We start from the raw sequence: 18,608 nt of genomic DNA, 5'->3' as shown, positions 1-18,608 counted from the left end.
GGAGTATGAATGTGGGTAAGGGTGTGTGTGAGGGGGGAATGTGAATGTGGGTAATGGTGGTATGTGGTGGCGAGTGAGTATGTGGGTAAGGGGCTGTGTGGGGGAGGGAGTGTGAATGTGGGTCAGGGGGTGTGTGTAGGGAGTGTGTGAATGTGGGTAAGGGGGTGTGTGTGGGGGGAATGTGAATGTGGGTAATGGTGGTGTGTGGTGGCAAGTGAGAATGTGGGTAAGGGGCTGTGTGGGGGAGGGAGTGTGAATGTGGGTGAGGGGTTTGTGAATGTGGGTAAGGGGGTGTGTGAATGTGGGTAAGTGGGTGAGTGTGGGGGGAATGTGAATGTGGGTAAGGGCTGTGTGGGGGGGGCAGTGTGAATGTCGGTAAGGGGTTGTGTGGGGGAGGGTGTGTGGATGTGGGTAAGGGGGTGTGTGGGGGAGGGAGTGTGAATGTGGGTTAGGTGGTGTGTGGGGGGACTGTGTGAATGTGCGTAAGGCGGTGTGTGGGGGATGGAGTGTGAATGTGGGTAAGGGGGTGTGTGGGGGGGAGTGTGAATGTGGGTCAGAGGGTGTGTGGAGAATGTCGGCGGGGGGGGGAGTGTGAATGTGGGTAAGGGGATGTGTGGCGGCGAGTGTGAATCTGGGTAAGGTCGTGTGTGGAGATTGTGTCGGGGAGGGAGTGTGAATGTGGGTAAGGGGGTGTGTGGGGGAGGGAGTATGAAACTGGATAAGGGGGTGTGTGTGGGAGAGAGTGTGAATGTGGGTGGGGGGATTGGTGGAGGATGTGTGGGGGGGGAGTGTGAATGTGGGTGGGGGGTTGGGTGGAGGATGTGTGGGGGCGAGTGTGAATGTGGGTGGGGAGATGGGTGGAGGATGTGTGGCTGGCGGGTGTGAATGTGGGTGGGGTGTTGGGTGGAGGATGGGTGGGGAGTGTGAATATGGGTAAGAGGGTGGGTGGAGGATGTTGGGGGTGTGTGAATGTGGGTAAGGGGGTGCGTGTGGGGGGGGAGTGTGTGTGTGGGGGGTAGTGTGAATGTGGGTAAAGGGGTGCGTGTGAGGGGGGAGTGTGAATGTGGGTAAAGGGGTGCGTGTGAGGGGGGAGTGTGAATGTGGGTAAGGGGATGCATGTGAGGGTGGAGTGTGAATGTGAGTAAGGGTGTGTGTGTGGGGGGGGGAGTGTGAATGTGGGTAAGGGGATGCATGTGAGGGTGGAGTGTGAATGTGGGTAAGGGTGTGTGTGTGGGGGGTGGGGAGTGTGAATGTGGGTAAGGGGGTGCGTGAGAGGGTAGAGTATGAATGTGGGTAAGGGGGTGGGTGGAGATTGTTGGGGGGAGTGTGAATGTGGGTGGGGGGTTGGGTGGAGGATGTGTGCGGGCGAGTGTGAATGTGGGTGGGGAGATGGGTGGAGGATGTGTGGGGGGGGAGTGTGAATGTGGGTGGGGTGTTGGGTGGAGGATGGGTGGAGAGTGTCAATGTGGGTAAGGGGGTGGGTGGAGGATGTTGGGGGTGTGTGAATGTGGGTAAGGGGGTGCGTGTGGGGGAGGAAGTATGAAACTGGGTAAGGGGGTGTGTGTGGGAGAGAGTGTGAATGTGGGTGGTGGGATTGGTGGAGGATGTGTGGGGTGAGAGTGTGAATGTGGGTGGGGGTTGGGTGGAGGATGTGTGGGGCGAGTGTGAATGTGGGTGGGGGTTGGGTGGAGGATGTGTGGGGCGAGTGTGAATGCGGGTGGGGGGTTGGGTGGAGGATGTGTGGGGCGAGTGTGAATGTGGGTGGGGAGATGGGTGGAGGATGTGTGGGGGGGGGAGTGTGAATGTGGGTAGGGGGGTGGGTAGAGGATGTTGGGGGTGTGTGAATGTGGGTAAGGGAGTGCGTGTGGGGGGATGTGTGTGTGTGGGGGGGAGTGTGAATGTGGGTAAAGGGGTGCGTGTGAGGGGGGAGTGTGAATGTGGGTAAGGGGATGCATGTGAGGGTGGAGTGTGAATGTGGGTAAGGGTGTGTGTGTGGGGGGGGGAGTGTGAATGTGGGTAAGGGGATGCATGTGAGGGTGGAGTGTGAATGTGGGTAAGGGTGTGTGTGTGGGGGGGGGGGGGGGAGTGTGAATGTGGGTAAGGGTGTGCGTGAGAGGGTAGAGTATGAATGTGGGTAAGGGGGTGGGTGGAGATTGTTGGGGGGAGTGTGAATGTGGGTGGGGGGTTGGGTGGGGGAGGGAGTGTGAATGTGGGTAAAGGGGTGCGTGTGAGGGGGGAGTGTGAATGTGGGTAAAGGGATGCGTGAGAGGGTAGAGTATGAATGTGGGTAAGGGAGTGGGTGGAGATTGTTGGGGGGAGTGTGAATGTGAGTAAGGGGGTTGGTGGAGAATCTGTGGGAGAGTGTGTATTTGGGTGGGGGGTTTGCGAAAGAGCCTTTCTAATATAGCGTGACCTGGCCAGGTGGCCGGGGGTAGAGACAATCTACAAAATCAAAAGGAAATTGGAGGGGCAAACAAATTAGACTTGAAGGACGATGTGGATGGGGTAAAAGATTGTATTTCTCCATATGGTGCCAGCATGGGCTGAGTGGGCTGAATGGCCTCCTCCTGTGCTGTACTGAGCACCTCACTTGAGGGCCTGAGTATTAATGAGCCGGATGCTGTGGTGGTTGTCCAAGAGTTGACCCAGTGCTCCGTGTCTAACCCCCTCCTTAATGTTCTCTGTGAAACAGACTGAGCCACTATATGTCTCTGATTCATACTGTTTCTCACGTGGAAGCCCAGCATTTGTGGTTTGATTTTTTAACTGAGAGTATACATGAGCTGTGTAGTATTTGCGTGTTATATAGGTGTGTGATAGGGCACAGTTTGGAAATGAGAAAGCTCCAAGGTGGTATTGATTGAGTGTGAAATTACTCTGAAGCCAGTTGGTACTTTGAATACTATAAACAATCAGCTAATCACAGCAACTGTGTTTCTCTCAGTCATCTGTATCTGCATCTTTATCATACACTTTCCAGCTTTTCTTTTTCTTTTTGTCCACCTCTCTGCCTTTCCATCACTGTCTCACTTTCCTCTAGCTCACTCCCTGTCTGTCTATATCTGTTTCCATATCTAGGTTTCGGTGCCTCTTCTTCCTCTTCGTGTCTGCCTCTATTTTTTTTTCTCATTGTGTCCTTCCTCACTCTTTGCTGGTCTCCTCATCTCTGCCTCTCTGGTTCTGCCAGTGCTTTTCTCTTCTTCCAACACTGAATTGCTGTGAGGCACTTCTGAAACAGAAAGTTAGCAGCTAGTATGTCTGCCTCAGTTCGGCATTACTGGAGTGGAAAGCTCCTTCAAGCTGTTGGATAATTGTAATCTAACAGCCATTCCAGACACACACACATACACAACCTAGAAAATGCTGCCTATTTGCACTGTAAATGTTTAGTTGGAAAATGCAGAGTTTTGGTAAATACTTTGAAGCGAAGCTGAAAGCAGTTTGCTTTAGGAATTATAACAGGAGTCAGTAATCCGTGCTTAGCAAGGATGAACAAATCTGCTACTCTGGTAAACATTAATGTTGAGATCCAGGATGTAGGGCCCGAGGGACATCTCAGATGTAACACGCGGCCCTACAATGGGCAAGGGCGTGAAGGTGAAAGACTCCCATCCAGTCTTGAGCTCTTTCCCCATGCTGCAGTGTTGAGTGGCTGCCACTAGTGGCCCACAGTGAGCTCAGACTTGAGATGGAGAGAAAGCTGGTTTTGTAACAATTGTGAGAATCCCACAAATCACAGGACCAGGAAAAGGCCAGTCAGCCATAGAGTCATAGAGATGTACAGCATGTCTCCACCAGTTCCTCTGGCAGCTCATTCCATACACGTACCCTTTGAGCTTTTTCTACCATTCATTTAAATTATAGCTGATCTGTTCTTAACTCCATATATCCATCTTTGTTCTGTAATCCGTGGTGTAGTGATAATGTCACTAGATGAGTAGTCCAGAGACCAGGCTAATCTCTGGAGCACAGGTCAAGATGGGGAAATTTGAAATTAATAAAGACCTGGAATTATAGGTTAGTGTAACGGCAACCATGTAATCATTTTTGGTTGTCCTGGGGAAAAAAAATCTTTATTTATTAGTGTCCTTTAGGGAGGGAAATACATTGTCCCTACCTGCTGTTATTGATCAAACCAAACCCCCTTCAAACATAACAATAAGTTAGCCCGTTACCCAACTTTTTCTTATTTAGAGGCGAGTATAAAGTGCTGTGTTCCAGATGTAATTCAATGGTTTATGCTCCACGGCTTTAAGCAAAACACACTTTATTCTCACTTGACAGTTAAAATACAAAGGAAAGAAAGAAGAATTGTCTAACTTTAAGTTCGTTGGAAAATTTAACAGGATAATAGATTATTTAACTCCAAAACAGCAGCAGTTCCAATATAGTAACACACTTGGCAAAGGCAAATTCAATAAAATAGATTGTATCACATGCAATTCTCCAGTCCAGGAGGAAAGAACATTAAGAGAAAATTCTGGCAGAGGGGGAGAGTTCAAGTGTTTTGCTGTAGTAGGGAGTGGTGTGTAGCAGCTTTAAAACCCCAAGAACTGCTGAAAGCTAAACTAAAACCCTGGTTCAGTGAGAGCCTGACTCCATCCATTCATGCTGCTTCCATTGTTCTGACTTTCAAAAAATAACTCCAAGGTCTGACAAGCTGTTTCCTTTGTTGACTTGGAATAGACTGTTCTACACCTCTATCTCAATCTGTCCTCAGAAAGAAAAGAGTAAAATACACCTCTAAAAGCCATAGTATCATCTCACTGCTCTGGCCTACTTGTGACTCCAGACCTACTCTTAATTGCCCTCTGAAATGGCCCTACTAAACTACTCAGTACAAGCGGCAGTTAGGAACAGGCAATAATAAATGCTTGCTAAACCAGCGACTTCCACATCCCATAGACAAATAAAAGGCTGGGCCTTACCTAATACAGACAGTGGGCCTGGAGAAGGCTGGTCCAGTTTGCTAATGGGCAGTGGAGTTTTTAGCTGGTTGACCCACTGACCAATACCAGATACCTTTTTGTTCAGTATACTAGGCCTGAGGTGGAAGATTAATTTAAAGAGAAATGTACAGCGCCAGAGTCCCAGGTTTGATTCCAGCCTCGGACAACTGTCTATGTGGAGTTTGCACATTCTCCCTGTGTCTGCGTGGGTTTCCTTTCACAGTCCAAAGATGTGTAGGTCAGGTGAATTGGCCAGGCTAAATTGCACGTAATGTTAGGTGCATTAGTCAGAGGGAAATGAACCTGGTTGGGTTACTCTTCGGAGGGTCGGTGTGGACTGGTTGGGCCAAAGGGCCTGTTTCCACACTGTAGGGAATCTAATCATAATCAACAGTAATTTTGTAAAATACAGGCGTGTAAAGACAATGATTAACCAAGGATGCAACATGATTTGGTTTGCTGTTCTCATCAATGTTTCAACATACTCTCAAGCACAAATGATTTGGGCCCATTTTTATTTGTGGGTTTGTAGACTGGGCGGTCTATGTTGATGACAGCATGGAAATAGGCCCTTAGGCCCATCGTGTCTGCAGTGATCATCAAGCTTCCATGTATTCTAATCCTATTGTCCGGTACTTGGCCCATAGCCTTGTGTGCTGAAGAGATATACAACATAGTGTGCGATAATGTCATCCCTGTGCAGGTGGTGTTACACCCCCACTTTGTAGCCACATGCATGCCGGTCAGGTGCCAGGAATTCCTTGCCGACAGTAGTGACCACCGTATGCTCAACGACTTTGAGTGATTGTCTTTTTGGGGCCAGTTTGTGGTGAATGCCAAACCTGCAAGACGTTGCCTTAAATGTCATGAAATGGCCCGACAAGAACATTGTCAAGTAAAATCTGACATTGATCTGGGAGGTATGTTTCAAACAATGTCGTAAAGGAAGCAAGAGGAGGCATAGAAAGGAATTGGAGAAGTGAGAGTCCAGTCAGCTAAAGGCACAACTGCCACTCTTAAAATCTGTGATGTGCAAGAGGCCTTACATATAGAGCAGAACCAATATATCAGAGTTTGTGGAGCTGGATGGGATGACAGAGAGAGATAGAGATGTGAGGCTAGGGAACAGGGATGACGATTACAAACTTCTAGATCTATACCAGTGTCTGATTTTCTTTCCCACCATATATTTCTAAATGGGCCTTCGTGTTTAAATGTGCACCGATGGAAGAGTCAGCTATTGAGAAAGTGTTCAAAACTTGAAACTGGGTGAAGGAGCTTTTGCTTTATGGATGCAGAGCCTGGTCAGGAGGACACCCCCCTCCAAGGAACCCATGTTTGAATCAGGCCTAGGCTCCTCTCTCTGGGGAATGCACCCCTGTGGTTCAGGAAGGGGCATGTTTCGCTGAGGTTATTGAATGGATGTCTGTTGGAGTTGAGTGGGGTTTCACTCCAGGATTTGTCTGCCACACGTTGGCTGGGCAATGCTCGATGGCCATCCTCAGGATAAACAATGTGCTTCTTTAGACAGCAGTATCATCCCTTAACAAATACATGGACAAGCAATGCAGCTTCAGAAAGACAGCTCTAACTATTATTTCTGAATTCAGGGCAAAGTCCAGCTGCTAATTAGCTCAATTACCATATGTAAATCACACTCAGCATATTTGGTGTGACCTTCTCAGCATAGTAATGACTGTAGCATTTAAACATGGTCAATGTGAAGTAGTTCAGAGTGACCTTGTCTTGCAGCCTCTGCCCTCTCCCAAATTGTTGAGGAAGAAGATTTTAGAGAGCAATTTGCACTGTCATTCCTGAGCTCCCTTTGCACAATCTCTGGAATGAAAGGCTGAAGGGATCTTGCTGCACTTGTATCGAGCTTTGGTGGGATTGTCTCGGGAGTATCCCTGATTTCGGGCCCCTGCCCAAAACGTTGATTTTCCTAGTCCTCGGATGCTGCCTGACCTGCTGTGCTTTTCCAACACCACTCTAATCTTGACTCTGATCTCAGCATCTCCAGCCCTCACTTTCGCCTCGGGAGTATTGTGTCCGGTTTTGGTTTCCTTGCCTATGGAATGGTGTATTAGCCACAGAAGGGCCCCCCAGACTAAACTCCAGCAGGCTGAGATTATCCTGTGAGGACAGATTGAGGAGACCAAGAGTTCAGAAGAATATATGGTGACCACATGCACAATCATTCTAGAGCTTGACGCAGGAGAAGCAGGAAATCGGGGTGGTAGGGGAAAGGGCTTTTATAGATCCAGTGGACACGGTCTCAGTATGAGAGGTAGGAGTTCAGGACTGAGGTGAGAAAGGATTTCTTCGTTCAGGGATTGGGGTGAACTCTGTCGCTGGGGTCCATGGAAGCTCAGTTATTGAATAGATTCAAGATAGAGATCTGTGAATTTCTAAGCATTAAAGAGTTTAAGAATATGGGGATTGAATGGAATATTGGCTTGCAATAAATCATCAGCCATGATCTAGTTGAATGGTGGGGGGGGGGGTAGTGGGATTGAATGGGGTCTTTGTGCTCCTATATTCTGACGGGTACTGCTGACTATCTAAGGTCTTACGTCCATATCAACCAATGAGGGGTGGTTATCACAAATTTCTAGCAAATATTGATTTGCATCTCAACTTTGTCTTAATGTTGCAGAAAAGAGGAGGCATTTTTAAGAGTTCACAAGGTGTGACCTTGAAGCTGAACTTGGGAAAGAACCCTTTGAGCTGGTTGCAGCCTGTAAATCACACTTGTGTGTTCATTATGTGAAGGCACTCAACCAGTATTCCACCTCATAACACCACCCAATCCATAATACCATTATACCAGAGTTCTGAGGAAGGGTCACTTGACTCAAAACATTAACTCTGATTTCTCTCCACAGATGTTGCCAGACCTGCTGAGCTTCTCCAGCAATTTCTGTTTTTGTTTCTGACTTACAGCATCTGTGGTTCTTTCAGGTTTTCTTTTCCCACAACACCTCTCATCTCTTTGCTGACCTCTGTTGCACCTGCCCTTCGACAATCCCAATTACCTTCAAAATTCTTGCCCTTGTGCAGAAGTTGCTGCCTAGTCTGTCCCGTCCCTACATATTCGCTGGAGTATCAGAGCGATACTGGAATATTGAATCAGGGGTGATTCGATTGTGATTTTTAGGATTTTGAAAGTCATTGGTAGGGTGGATGGAGAGGAACACTTTCCCCTGGTGGAGGAGATGTGGAACAGGGATGACAGAACTTTAAAATCAGAGTTGTTCATTCAGGAGAGAAGTTAGCAAACACTTCTTCATGTGAAGGCTGGTTAAGACCATAAGATGTGGGAATGGAAGAAGCGGCCATTCAGCCCATTGAGTCTGCTCCACCATTTAATGACAGCTTGGCTGATCTGATAATTCTTAACTCCATTTTCCTGCTTTTTCCTTCAAGTGTCAAGCTTTCCCCTACAAGACACAATGGGATGCTGGCTAAATTAATCATTTTAAATCTGTAACCAGTAGATTTTTGTGGGTCACAATTGCTAACAAAGTCAAGTGGATGGAATTAAGATACAGGTTGGTCATGATTTAATTGAATGGTGGGAGAATGTTGAGGTGCTGAATTCCCTCCTCCTGTTCCTCAGACTCTGGGACACTTCAGTTCCACTTCTTACCCCTACATCTCCACGCCTTTATCCAGGTAATACTGTACAGTTGTCTAACTCTAATGCATGCTCTCTCCACACCTCCCTCGTGCTTGTGGCTGTCTGTACCGGTGGTCAACACTCCCCACTCTACTTTAAAACTGTTCTATGATTCACTTCGTGAGTCATCTCCCACCATCAAAGCCCAGTCTCCTGTAATCCTCAAGTTTAAGCTAAACCAGTCGGAGGTGAAGTCAGGAACTGCTTCGTTACACCTTGGATAGTTGAAATCTCAAACTCCCTTGACCCATAAGGAGTCTATGGATGAATAGGAGCCAGCTGTAATCTTAAAGATTCAGATTGGTAATGTTTTGTTGGTTAAGGGAGTTGATGGTTAAGGTGGGAAAATTGAGATTGATGTGCAGATTGGTCATGACCTGCCAATTCAATGACAGAACAGAATTGAGAGGCTGAATGGTCTCTTAACTTGTTCCTGAACTGAATGACCCTGATACTTTGCTCTGAATTAAAGCTGCCACATCGGTTCTTGTCCATGATGAAGTATTGGGGATTGAAGCAGTTCCCTGTTGATAAGGATTATAGGGACTTTGAGCAGAAGCTCAGAGAAGTGGCAGTGTGACGTGTAACTCTCTGGCTTGTTTTGCAGGTTCACAGGAGCTGACACCCTGATAATGGGTGATGTAACCTATGGAGCATGCTGCGTGGATGATTTCACAGCCAGAGCCCTTGGAGCTGACTTCCTGGTGCATTATGGCCACAGCTGTCTCGGTCTGTATCTCTTCCTTCTATTTACCTAGTCACAAGTCATCTCTCAATATGAGTATTGTCCCAGTGTCTTGGTCAACCCCGATCGCCCTCAAGGAGAAAGTGAGGTCTGCAGATGCTGGAGATCAAAGTTGAAACTTTATTGCTGGAACAGCACAGCAGGTCAGGCAGCATCCAGGGAACAGGAGATTCGACGTTTCGGGCACAGGCCCTTCTTCAGGAATGAGAAGAAGGGCCTGAAGAAGGGCCTGTGCCCGAAACGTCGAATCTCCTGTTCCCTGGATGCTGCCTGACCTGCTGTGCTGTTCCAGCAATAAAGTTTCAACCCCGATCGCCCTCAACAGATACCATTAAAAACAAAGGATCTGGTCATTTATCTCATTGCTGCCTGTGGGATCTTGCTGTGTGCTAAGTGGTTGCTGTGTGAGCTTACATGGGTGTGTCTCAGAAAATAGCTTTAGGGTATCCAGAGAATGAGAAAAATACAATGGATATTTACTTACATATATTCTCCCTCTCTCTCTCTCTGTCTCTCTCTCTCCCCCACCTCTCTCTCTCACACTCACGCACACACACTCAATCTCTCTCTTTCTGTCTCTCACTGTCTCTCTCTCTCTCTCACACACATTCTCTCTCTCTCTCATACATTCTCTCTCTCTCTCTGTCTCTCTCTTTCAATAGTGGAATCTTTATAAAATATGCAAGCTCTTTAGTTTTCCAGTAGGCACATTGTTGTTTTGGTTCCAATTGATATTTCAATTGCGCTACGTGCCGCACAGAAATGCCTCGGGATTCAGAAAGTGCGATCCGCAGTTGGCACGCAGATGTTCTTGCCGGGAAATGTTCAACTTGGTCAAGAATTCATTCCCCCTGACAGAAACAGCCAATTTACAAAGCTTTGCCTCCAAGCTCATTTAATAATTTAGTTAGCAAATTAAACGGAGCACATGTAGCATGACTGTGTGGTCTTCCCCACCCCATCTAGCAGAAAGTGATCTGATTGGTGTTGTGGATCTGCGAGGGATGCGCAGTCGCTCATACTAACACCTGGTGAAGTTGTGGCAAAATGGAATCTGGGACCAATAACAATTGCACGAGCAACCCGATGCGGTAATATTGCATTGAATAATCCATCCTAATTGGAATTGGAAAGGCATTTAAAGCCAACAGGGATGTAGCTTCTGAGATATCTGCCAATGATTAGTTGGACAGCACACACAATTGATCAAGAAGTTTTGACGAAAGTGGCACACTGAAGGAATGTTTGCAGGTGCCCACCAAGAGTCAACTATAGTTCTTTAGGCACATGCTTAGGAGAGAGAAGCCAGAGCATCTTGTCGTGTTGGGTAAAATTAAGTTGGTGAGGTAGGGCAAGAAGAAGACAAAGGAGAAACACAATGATGTTTTAAGAAGCAGATCAGATACATTGAGCTGCGATCAAGGGCTGTGAAAGTTGAACCATGATGGTTGATGCCACTGGAAGTCATCTTTTCCTCTGTCTGTAAGAGCTGGCAGTCACTGGTTCAGAATAAAAAGATGGTTAGTTTATCAGGTACTCTCTTCATTATCACCATCTGCTTTCAGCTTCATGACAGTGCCTATCTCTGCCACTGTCTCAGCCCAGGTACTGCTAAAACACTCACCTTCTGTACTTTTGTTACTACCAGACTTTGCTATTCCAACTTTCCCCAGGCCATCTTCCATTGTCTGTAAACTTAAGCTCATCTAAACTCCTCTTGCCTGTCTTCTAACCGGGGTCAAGTCCCGTTCACCCATCACCCCTCTACTCATTGCCCTACATTAACTCCTTGTTAAGGATCACTGATGATAAAATCAAATCCATACGTTCAAATTGCTCAATCACCATATGACTCCCCCATCGCTGTAACTTCTTCCATCACCACATCCCTCTGAGGCAGCCTGACCTCTTGTGCATCTGCAAAACTTAATCACTTTACCATTAGTGGCCACACCTTCAGCTGGCTGGACTCTGAGTTCTAAAGTTGAAACTTTATTGCTGGAACAGCACAGCAGGTCAGGCAGCATCCAGGGAACAGGAGATTCGACGTTTCGGGCACAGGCCCTTCTTCAGGAATGAGCAGAGAGTGTTCAGCAGGAGAAGATAAAAGGTAGGGAGGAGGGACTTGGAGGAGGGGAGTTGGAAATGTGATAGGTGGAAAGAGGTCAAGGTGAGGGTGATAGGTCGGAGTAGGGTGGAGGCGGAGAGGTCAAGAAGAAGACTGCAGGTCAGGAAGGCGGTGCCGGGCTGGAAGGATCCGGCTGAGACAAGGTGGGGGGAGGGGGGATGAAGAAACTGGTGAAGTCCAAGTTCATCCCCTGCGGTTGGAGGGTTCCCAGTCGGAAGATAAGACGCTCCTCCTCCGACCGTCGGGTTGTTGTGGTTTGGCGGTGGATGAGTCCAATGACCTGCATATCCTCGGTGGAGTGGGAGGGGGAGTTGAAATGCTGTGCCACAGGTTGGTTGGGTTGGTTCGTCCGGGTGGCCCAGAGGTGCTCCCTGAATCGCTCCGCAAGTAGGCGGCCTGTCTCCCCAATATAGAGGAGGCCACACCGGCTGCAGCGGATGCAGTAGATGATGTGGGTGGAGGTGCAGGTGAATCTGTGGCGGATATGGAAGTTTCCCTTGGGGCCTTGGAGAGAAGTGAGGGGGGAGGTGTGGGCGCAAGTGTTGCACCTCCTGCGGTTGCAAGGGAAGGTGCCGGGAGTGGTGGTTGGGTCGGTGGGGGGTGTGGATCTGACAAGGGAGTCGCGGAGGGAGTGGTCTCTACGGAAAGCTGATAGGGGAGGGGAGGGAAATATATCCTTGGTGCTGGGGTCTGTTTGGAGGTGGCGGAAGTGACGGCGGATGATGCGCTGTACATGGAGATTGGTGGGGTGGTAGGTGAGGACCAGTGGGGTTCTGTCCTGGTGGCGGTTGGAGGGGCGGGGCTCAAGGGCGGAGGAGCGGGAAGTGGAGGAGATGCGGTGGAGGGCACCGTCGACCACGTCGGGGGGGAAATTGCGGTCCTTGAAGAAGGAGGCCATCTGTGTTGTACGTATTTTGAACTGGTCCTCCTGGGAGCAGATGCGGCGGAGACGGAGGAATTGGGAGAATGGGATGGCGTTTTTACAGGGGGCAGGATGGGAGGAGGTGTAGTCCAGGTAGCTGTGGGAGTCGGTAGGTTTGTAGTAGATGTCCGTGTTGATTCGGTCGCCTGAGATAGAAACAGAAAGGTCTAGGAAGGGGAGGGAGGAGTCCGAGACTGTCCAGGTGAATTTGAGGTCGGAGTGGAAGGTGTTGGTGTAGTGGATAAACTGTTCAACCTCCTCGTGGGAGCACGAGGTAGCGCCGATACAGTCATCAATGTAGCGAAGAAAAAGATGGGGGGTGGGGCCAGTGTAGTTGCGGAAGATGGATTGTTCCACATACCCTACGAAGAGGCAGGCATAGCTGGGGCCCATGCGGGTGCCCATGGCTACTCCTTTTGTTTGGAGAAAGTGGGAGGATTGGAAAGAAAAGTTGTTCAGGGTGAGGACCAGTTCGGTCAGTCGAAGGAGGGTGTCGGTGGAAGGGTACTGGGTGGTACGGCGGGAAAGGAAGAAGCGGAGTGCTTTGAGTCCTTCGTGATGGGGGATGGAGGTGTACAGGGACTGGATGTCCATGGTGAAGATGAGGCGTTGGGGACCGGGGAAGCGGAAATCCTGGAGGAGGTGGAGGGCGTGGGTGGTGTCACGAACGTAGGTGGGGAGTTCTTGGACTAATGGGGACAGGACCGTGTCGAGGTATGCCGAGATGAGTTCGGTTGGGCAGGAGCAGGCTGAGACGATGGGTCGTCCGGGGCAGTCAGGTTTGTGGATTTTGGGCAGGAGGTAGAAACGGGCGGTTCGGGGTTGTGGGACTATGAGGTTGGAGGCGGTGGATGGGAGGTCCCCTGAGGTGATGAGGTTATGGACGGTCTGGGAGATGATGGTTTGGTGGTGGGGGGTGGGGTCATGGTCAAGGGGACGGTAGGAGGAGGTATCTGCGAGCTGGCGTTTGGCCTCAGCGGTGTAAAGGTCAGTGCGCCAAACTACTACTGCGCCTCCCTTGTCAGCTGGTTTGATGGTGAGGTTGGGGTTGGAACGGAGGGAGTGGAGGGCTGCGCGTTCCGAGGGTGAGAGGTTGGAGTGGGTGGGGGGATAGGGTGGGGGATGCCCTCCACCGCATCTCCTCCACTTCCCGCTCCTCCGCCCTTGAGCCCCGCCCCTCCAACCGCCACCAGGACAGAACCCCACTGGTCCTCACCTACCACCCCACCAATCTCCATGTACAGCGCATCATCCGCCGTCACTTCCGCCACCTCCAAACAGACCCCAGCACCAAGGATATATTTCCCTCCCCTCCCCTATCAGCTTTCCGTAGAGACCACTCCCTCCGCGACTCCCTTGTCAGATCCACACCCCCCACCGACCCAACCACCACTCCCGGCACCTTCCCTTGCAACCGCAGGAGGTGCAACACTTGCGCCCACACCTCCCCCCTCACTTCTCTCCAAGGCCCCAAGGGAAACTTCCATATCCGCCACAGATTCACCTGCACCTCCACCCACATCATCTACTGCATCCGCTGCAGCCGGTGTGGCCTCCTCTATATTGGGGAGACAGGCCGCCTACTTGCGGAGCGATTCAGGGAGCACCTCTGGGCCACCCGGACGAACCAACCCAACCAACCTGTGGCACAGCATTTCAACTCCCCCTCCCACTCCACCGAGGATATGCAGGTCATTGGACTCATCCACCGCCAAACCACAACAACCCGACGGTCGGAGGAGGAGCGTCTTATCTTCCGACTGGGAACCCTCCAACCGCAGGGGATGAACTTGGACTTCACCAGTTTCTTCATCCCCCCTCCCCCCACCTTGTCTCAGCCGGATCCTTCCAGCCCGGCACCGCCTTCCTGACCTGCAGTCTTCTTCTTGACCTCTCCGCCTCCACCCTACTCCGACCTATCACCCTCACCTTGACCTCTTTCCACCTATCACATTTCCAACTCCCCTCCTCCAAGTCCCTCCTCCCTACCTTTTATCTTCTCCTGCTGAACACTCTCTGCTCATTCCTGAAGAAGGGCCTGTGCCCGAAACGTCGAATCTCCTGTTCCCTGGATGCTGCCTGACCTGCTGTGCTGTTCCAGCAATAAAGTTTCAACTTTGATCTCCAGCATCTGCAGACCTCACTTTCTCCTCTGAGTTCTAAAGTACATTAACCTTTCTAATGTCTCCTTCTGTGGCTCAGTACTACGTTTTGACAGAAGAAGCTTCCTTGAAGTCTCTGGGACATTTTCAAATGTTAATGGCGCTATACAAAGACAAGCTTTGTTATGTATGACACTAGAGACTTCTTTTCTTCATCTCACTTTCTCAGGTGGCTGATTAGATTTTGGCTGGAGGTTAGGAATGCCAAGTTGCAGATCCTGACTGGATACAGCACCTTCCTGCAGGATCTGGCTCAAGACTGAGGGGTCCCTCAAGCAATGGCTGGGAGAACTGCTCCCCATCCTTCGATCACTATTTACTCATCCTCCTGCTCCCTCCTGTTGTGTCGTTGTCAGTAATTCCCAGGTTCCAGGAAGGACAGCAAAACCGTTCGAGGAAATAGTTTTATCCAGAGGATTGTCAGAGCACAGATGAGTGGCCAGAAACTGCTGGAGCACAATCTCTAAAAGCTTTAAGTAGATAAAGTGAAAAGGTTATGGGGAAAGGGCAGCAGTTTGAGACTAAGTGGGTGGCTCTTTCAGAGAGAGGTTACACAGATCCGATATGTAATGTATGTGCTGTCTCACTGCATATATCTACTGCAGACAGTTTAATCATGGGAATGAGAACAATCTGTGAGGTTTTAGGCAAAGGGCAGCAAAGAGTTCGATTAGAGTAGGTCATTCGAGTGGGAGTGGTGGCAAGATGGAACTTAGTGAATCTCTTTGTACTTTTTATGCAAAGTTATAATTTAGATATTTCATATATAGTCAGCCAGGGATATGGAATCGTAAATGATGTTGGGATGCATCAGTCAGTGTGTGTACATCAGTCAGTGTGTGTACATCAGTCAGTGTGTGTACATCAGTCAGTGTGTGTACATCAGTCAGTGTGTGTACATCAGTCAGTGGGTGCACATCAGTCAGTGGGTGCACATCAGTCAGTGGGTGCACATCAGTCAGTGGGTGCACATCAGTCAGTGTGTGTACATCAGTCAATGGGTGCACATCAGTCAGTGGGTGCACATCAGTCAGTGGGTGCACATCAGTCAGTGTGTGCACAGCAGTGTGTGTGTGTGCACAACAGTGTGTGGGTGCACATCCATCAATGAGTGTGGATGCATACGAGTGTGTGGATGCGCATCAGTGTGTGGCTGCACATCATGAGTGTGGATGCAGGTGTGTGTGTGCTTCTGTCAGTGTGTCCAGCACATGTTACTCTATGTAGCCCTCGCTGTGTATACGTGCACAAGGCAATTTCCCTGTGCATGTCAATATGTGTTAGCCTATAGATCTGCACACACACCAGCATGTGTACATGCATTAATGTATGTCTGAGTGTACATTAATTAGTGTGCCACTTTGTGTTTATATATGTCATTGGCAGTGTGTGTGGATGTTAGTATGTTTTTTTGCATTTGTTCGTGTGTCTGTGTATGTCAGTTTCAATCCATGTGTATATGTCAGTGTGTAGGTCAGTATGTTGTATGCATTTTTCAGCCTGTCAGTGTCTGTATGTGTGCATTCGTGTGTTTATGTCAGTGTGTGTTAGTGTGTTTATGTCAGTGTGTGTGTGTTTATGTTAGTGTGTGTATGTCAGTGTGTCTGAATGTGTGTTAGTGTGTTTATGTCAAGTGTGTTAGTGTATGTGAATGTCTGAATGTCTGTGTTAGTGTGTGAATGTCAGTGTGTGTATGTCAGTATGTGTGTGTGTATGTGAGTGTATGTCAGTGTGTCTGAATGTCTGTTCGTGTGTGTATGTCGGTGTGTGTATTTCAGTGTGTCTGAATGTTAGTGTGTGTATGTCATTGTGTCTGAATGTTGGTGTGTGTATATCAGTGTGTGTTGGTGTGTGTATGTCAGTGTGTCTGAATGTTAGTGTGTGAATGTTAGTGTGTCTGAATGACTGTGTTGGTGTGTGTATGTCAGTGTGTCTGAATGTTAGTGTGTGTATGTCAATGTGTGTATGTCAGTGTGTGTTAGTGTGTGTATGTCAATGTGTGTATCTCAGTGTGTCTGAATGTTTGTGTTGGTGTGTGTATGTCAGTGTGTGTATGTCATTGTGTCTGAATGTTAGTGTGTGTATGCCAGTGTGTGTTAATGTGTGTATGTCAGTGTGTTTGAATGTCTGGGTGTGTCAGTATGTCTGAATGTCAGTGTGTCTGAATGTCTGTGTTAATGTGTGTATGTCAGTGTGCCTGAATGTCAGTGTGTGTTAGTGTATGTATGTCAATGTGTGTTAGTGTGTTTATGTCAGTATGTGTTAGTATGTTTATGTCAGTGTGTGTTCGTGTGTTTGTCAGTGTGTGTATGTCAGTGTTTGAATGTCTGTGTGTCAGTGTGTCTGAATGTCTGTGTTTATTAGTGTGCGTGTGTTTGTGTGTGTACGTCAGCGTGTGTTCGTGTGTGTATGTCAGTGTGTGTTCGTGTGTGTATGTAAGTGTGGCTGAATGTCTGTATATGACACTTTGTTAGTGTGTATATGTCTGTGTGTGTTAGTGTGTTTATGTCAGTGTATCTGAATGTCTGCGTATGTCGGTGTGTTTGAATGTCTGTATGTGTGTATGTCAGTGTGTGTGAGTGTATGTCTGTTTGTGAATGTTTGTGAGTGTATGTCAATGTGTGTATGTCAGTGTGTGTTAGTGTGTGTATGTCAATGTGTGTTAGTGTGTGTATGTCAATGTGTGTATCTCAGTGTGTCTGAATGTCTGTGTATGTCAGTATCACTGTGTGTATATATCAGTCTGTGTGGATACACAGGGCATGTAAGAGTGCATTTGCTTTTATAGCAGCTCATCTTATATAAGCCTCAATTGCCTCTGCAAAGCCTCTTTGAATTACCCAGACAGCTATCTGCAACGTTGAGTACAATATGATCTCTCAAAAATAAATTCCATGTGGTTACAATTGCCAGAATTATTGGGTGAAACATGCTACAGTGACTTTGGCAATACTACACTGCATTAGTTGGCTGGCTCTGAGAGTATTAGACATATGGGCGAGTTAACCTACGAAACAAATTAGCTTTTCACTAGCTTGATTAGCCTCAGCATGAGAACTGTCACAGAAATGTAATCTTTGTATCGGTGAAGTTGTGTAAAGAACCTTGACAATCCTGTGTATTCTTCATGTGCCTGCATCTTTAGATTTTCTTAGTGCTCCCCACTGCTCATGAATTTACATCGACTCCACTGACAAGTAGCTACTGCTTTGATGGTTATACCAGAAACAAATCAAAAATGAAGGGGAATTAGAGTACGGATCAGACAGTAGACAGTCTAATAACAAAAGGAAAAGCTCTGCATCTGCAATAAAAAAAGAACATTCTGGAAATATACAGCAAAAGTCCCTTGGCATCTGAAAAGAGTGAGGATGATTTAACCGTTCTGGCAGACAGAGCTTCACTGTCGCTGGGTCAAAATCTGAAAAGTTCCTCTGTCAGCACTGTGGGTGTACTTACAGCAACCACACTGTAACGGTTCCAAAAGGCAGTTCACCACCAAAAGGCAGTTCTCGAAGGCAACTAGGGATGAGTAATGAATGCTGGGCCCAGCCAGCGACACCCACATCCCACGAATGAAGGAGAGCCTTCATTACCCTGCCCCAGCAGGAGAGCGCAGCCCAAAGTCCCAGGCCAACGATCTAGCTCTCACCCATGATTACAGCTGCCATGTTATTTTGTTGGGGGATCTTCCCATGCATAAATTGACTGTGGGTTTTTTATGCTTGCATTGTGACAGTGACCATAGTTCAGAATGCACCTTGTTAGTTGGAAAAGCCCTGCAGCGAGACGCCTTCTTCCTGTCTGCTTTGCTTGGGTGCCTCCGGACTGTTCTAGAACATTCTGCTGTTCTGTTCTGCAATCAGAAACTGGTCCCCAACCTCTCACGACAAGGTGTATTCCCTTTTCTCTCGATGGATTGAAGTGTAAGCCTGATTGTAACTTCTGGCCTGCTGGGTGAGATTGACTCTGGAGAAGAGGCAGAATGGAAGAGGTACATTCAGATTGAAACAGAGTGTGCAG

General features: G+C 48.3%; 1 protein-coding gene across 4 annotated transcripts in view; it reads left to right on the top strand.

The window, feature by feature from the left end:
• The window catches only part of dph1 (diphthamide biosynthesis 1), a 613,903-nt gene that overhangs the window by 240,609 nt on the left and 354,686 nt on the right, over positions 1-18,608 (top strand). For all 4 annotated transcript variants that reach the window (XM_087977226.1, XM_087977225.1, XM_087977228.1 and 1 more), the window contains exon 4: positions 9,236-9,357. In XM_087977226.1, coding sequence (XP_087833352.1) covers positions 9,236-9,357 — 122 coding nt within the window. The remainder of the gene's footprint in view (positions 1-9,235; positions 9,358-18,608) is intronic.

The sequence above is a fragment of the Chiloscyllium plagiosum genome, unplaced genomic scaffold (assembly GCF_037043375.1).
Source record: "Chiloscyllium plagiosum isolate Xiang-an unplaced genomic scaffold, Cpla_swu_hap1 HiC_scaffold_31, whole genome shotgun sequence".
NCBI classification, from domain to species: domain Eukaryota; kingdom Metazoa; phylum Chordata; class Chondrichthyes; order Orectolobiformes; family Hemiscylliidae; genus Chiloscyllium; species Chiloscyllium plagiosum.
Note: the sequence above shows the minus strand (reverse complement) of the source record. Positions and strands in the feature narration are given on the sequence as shown.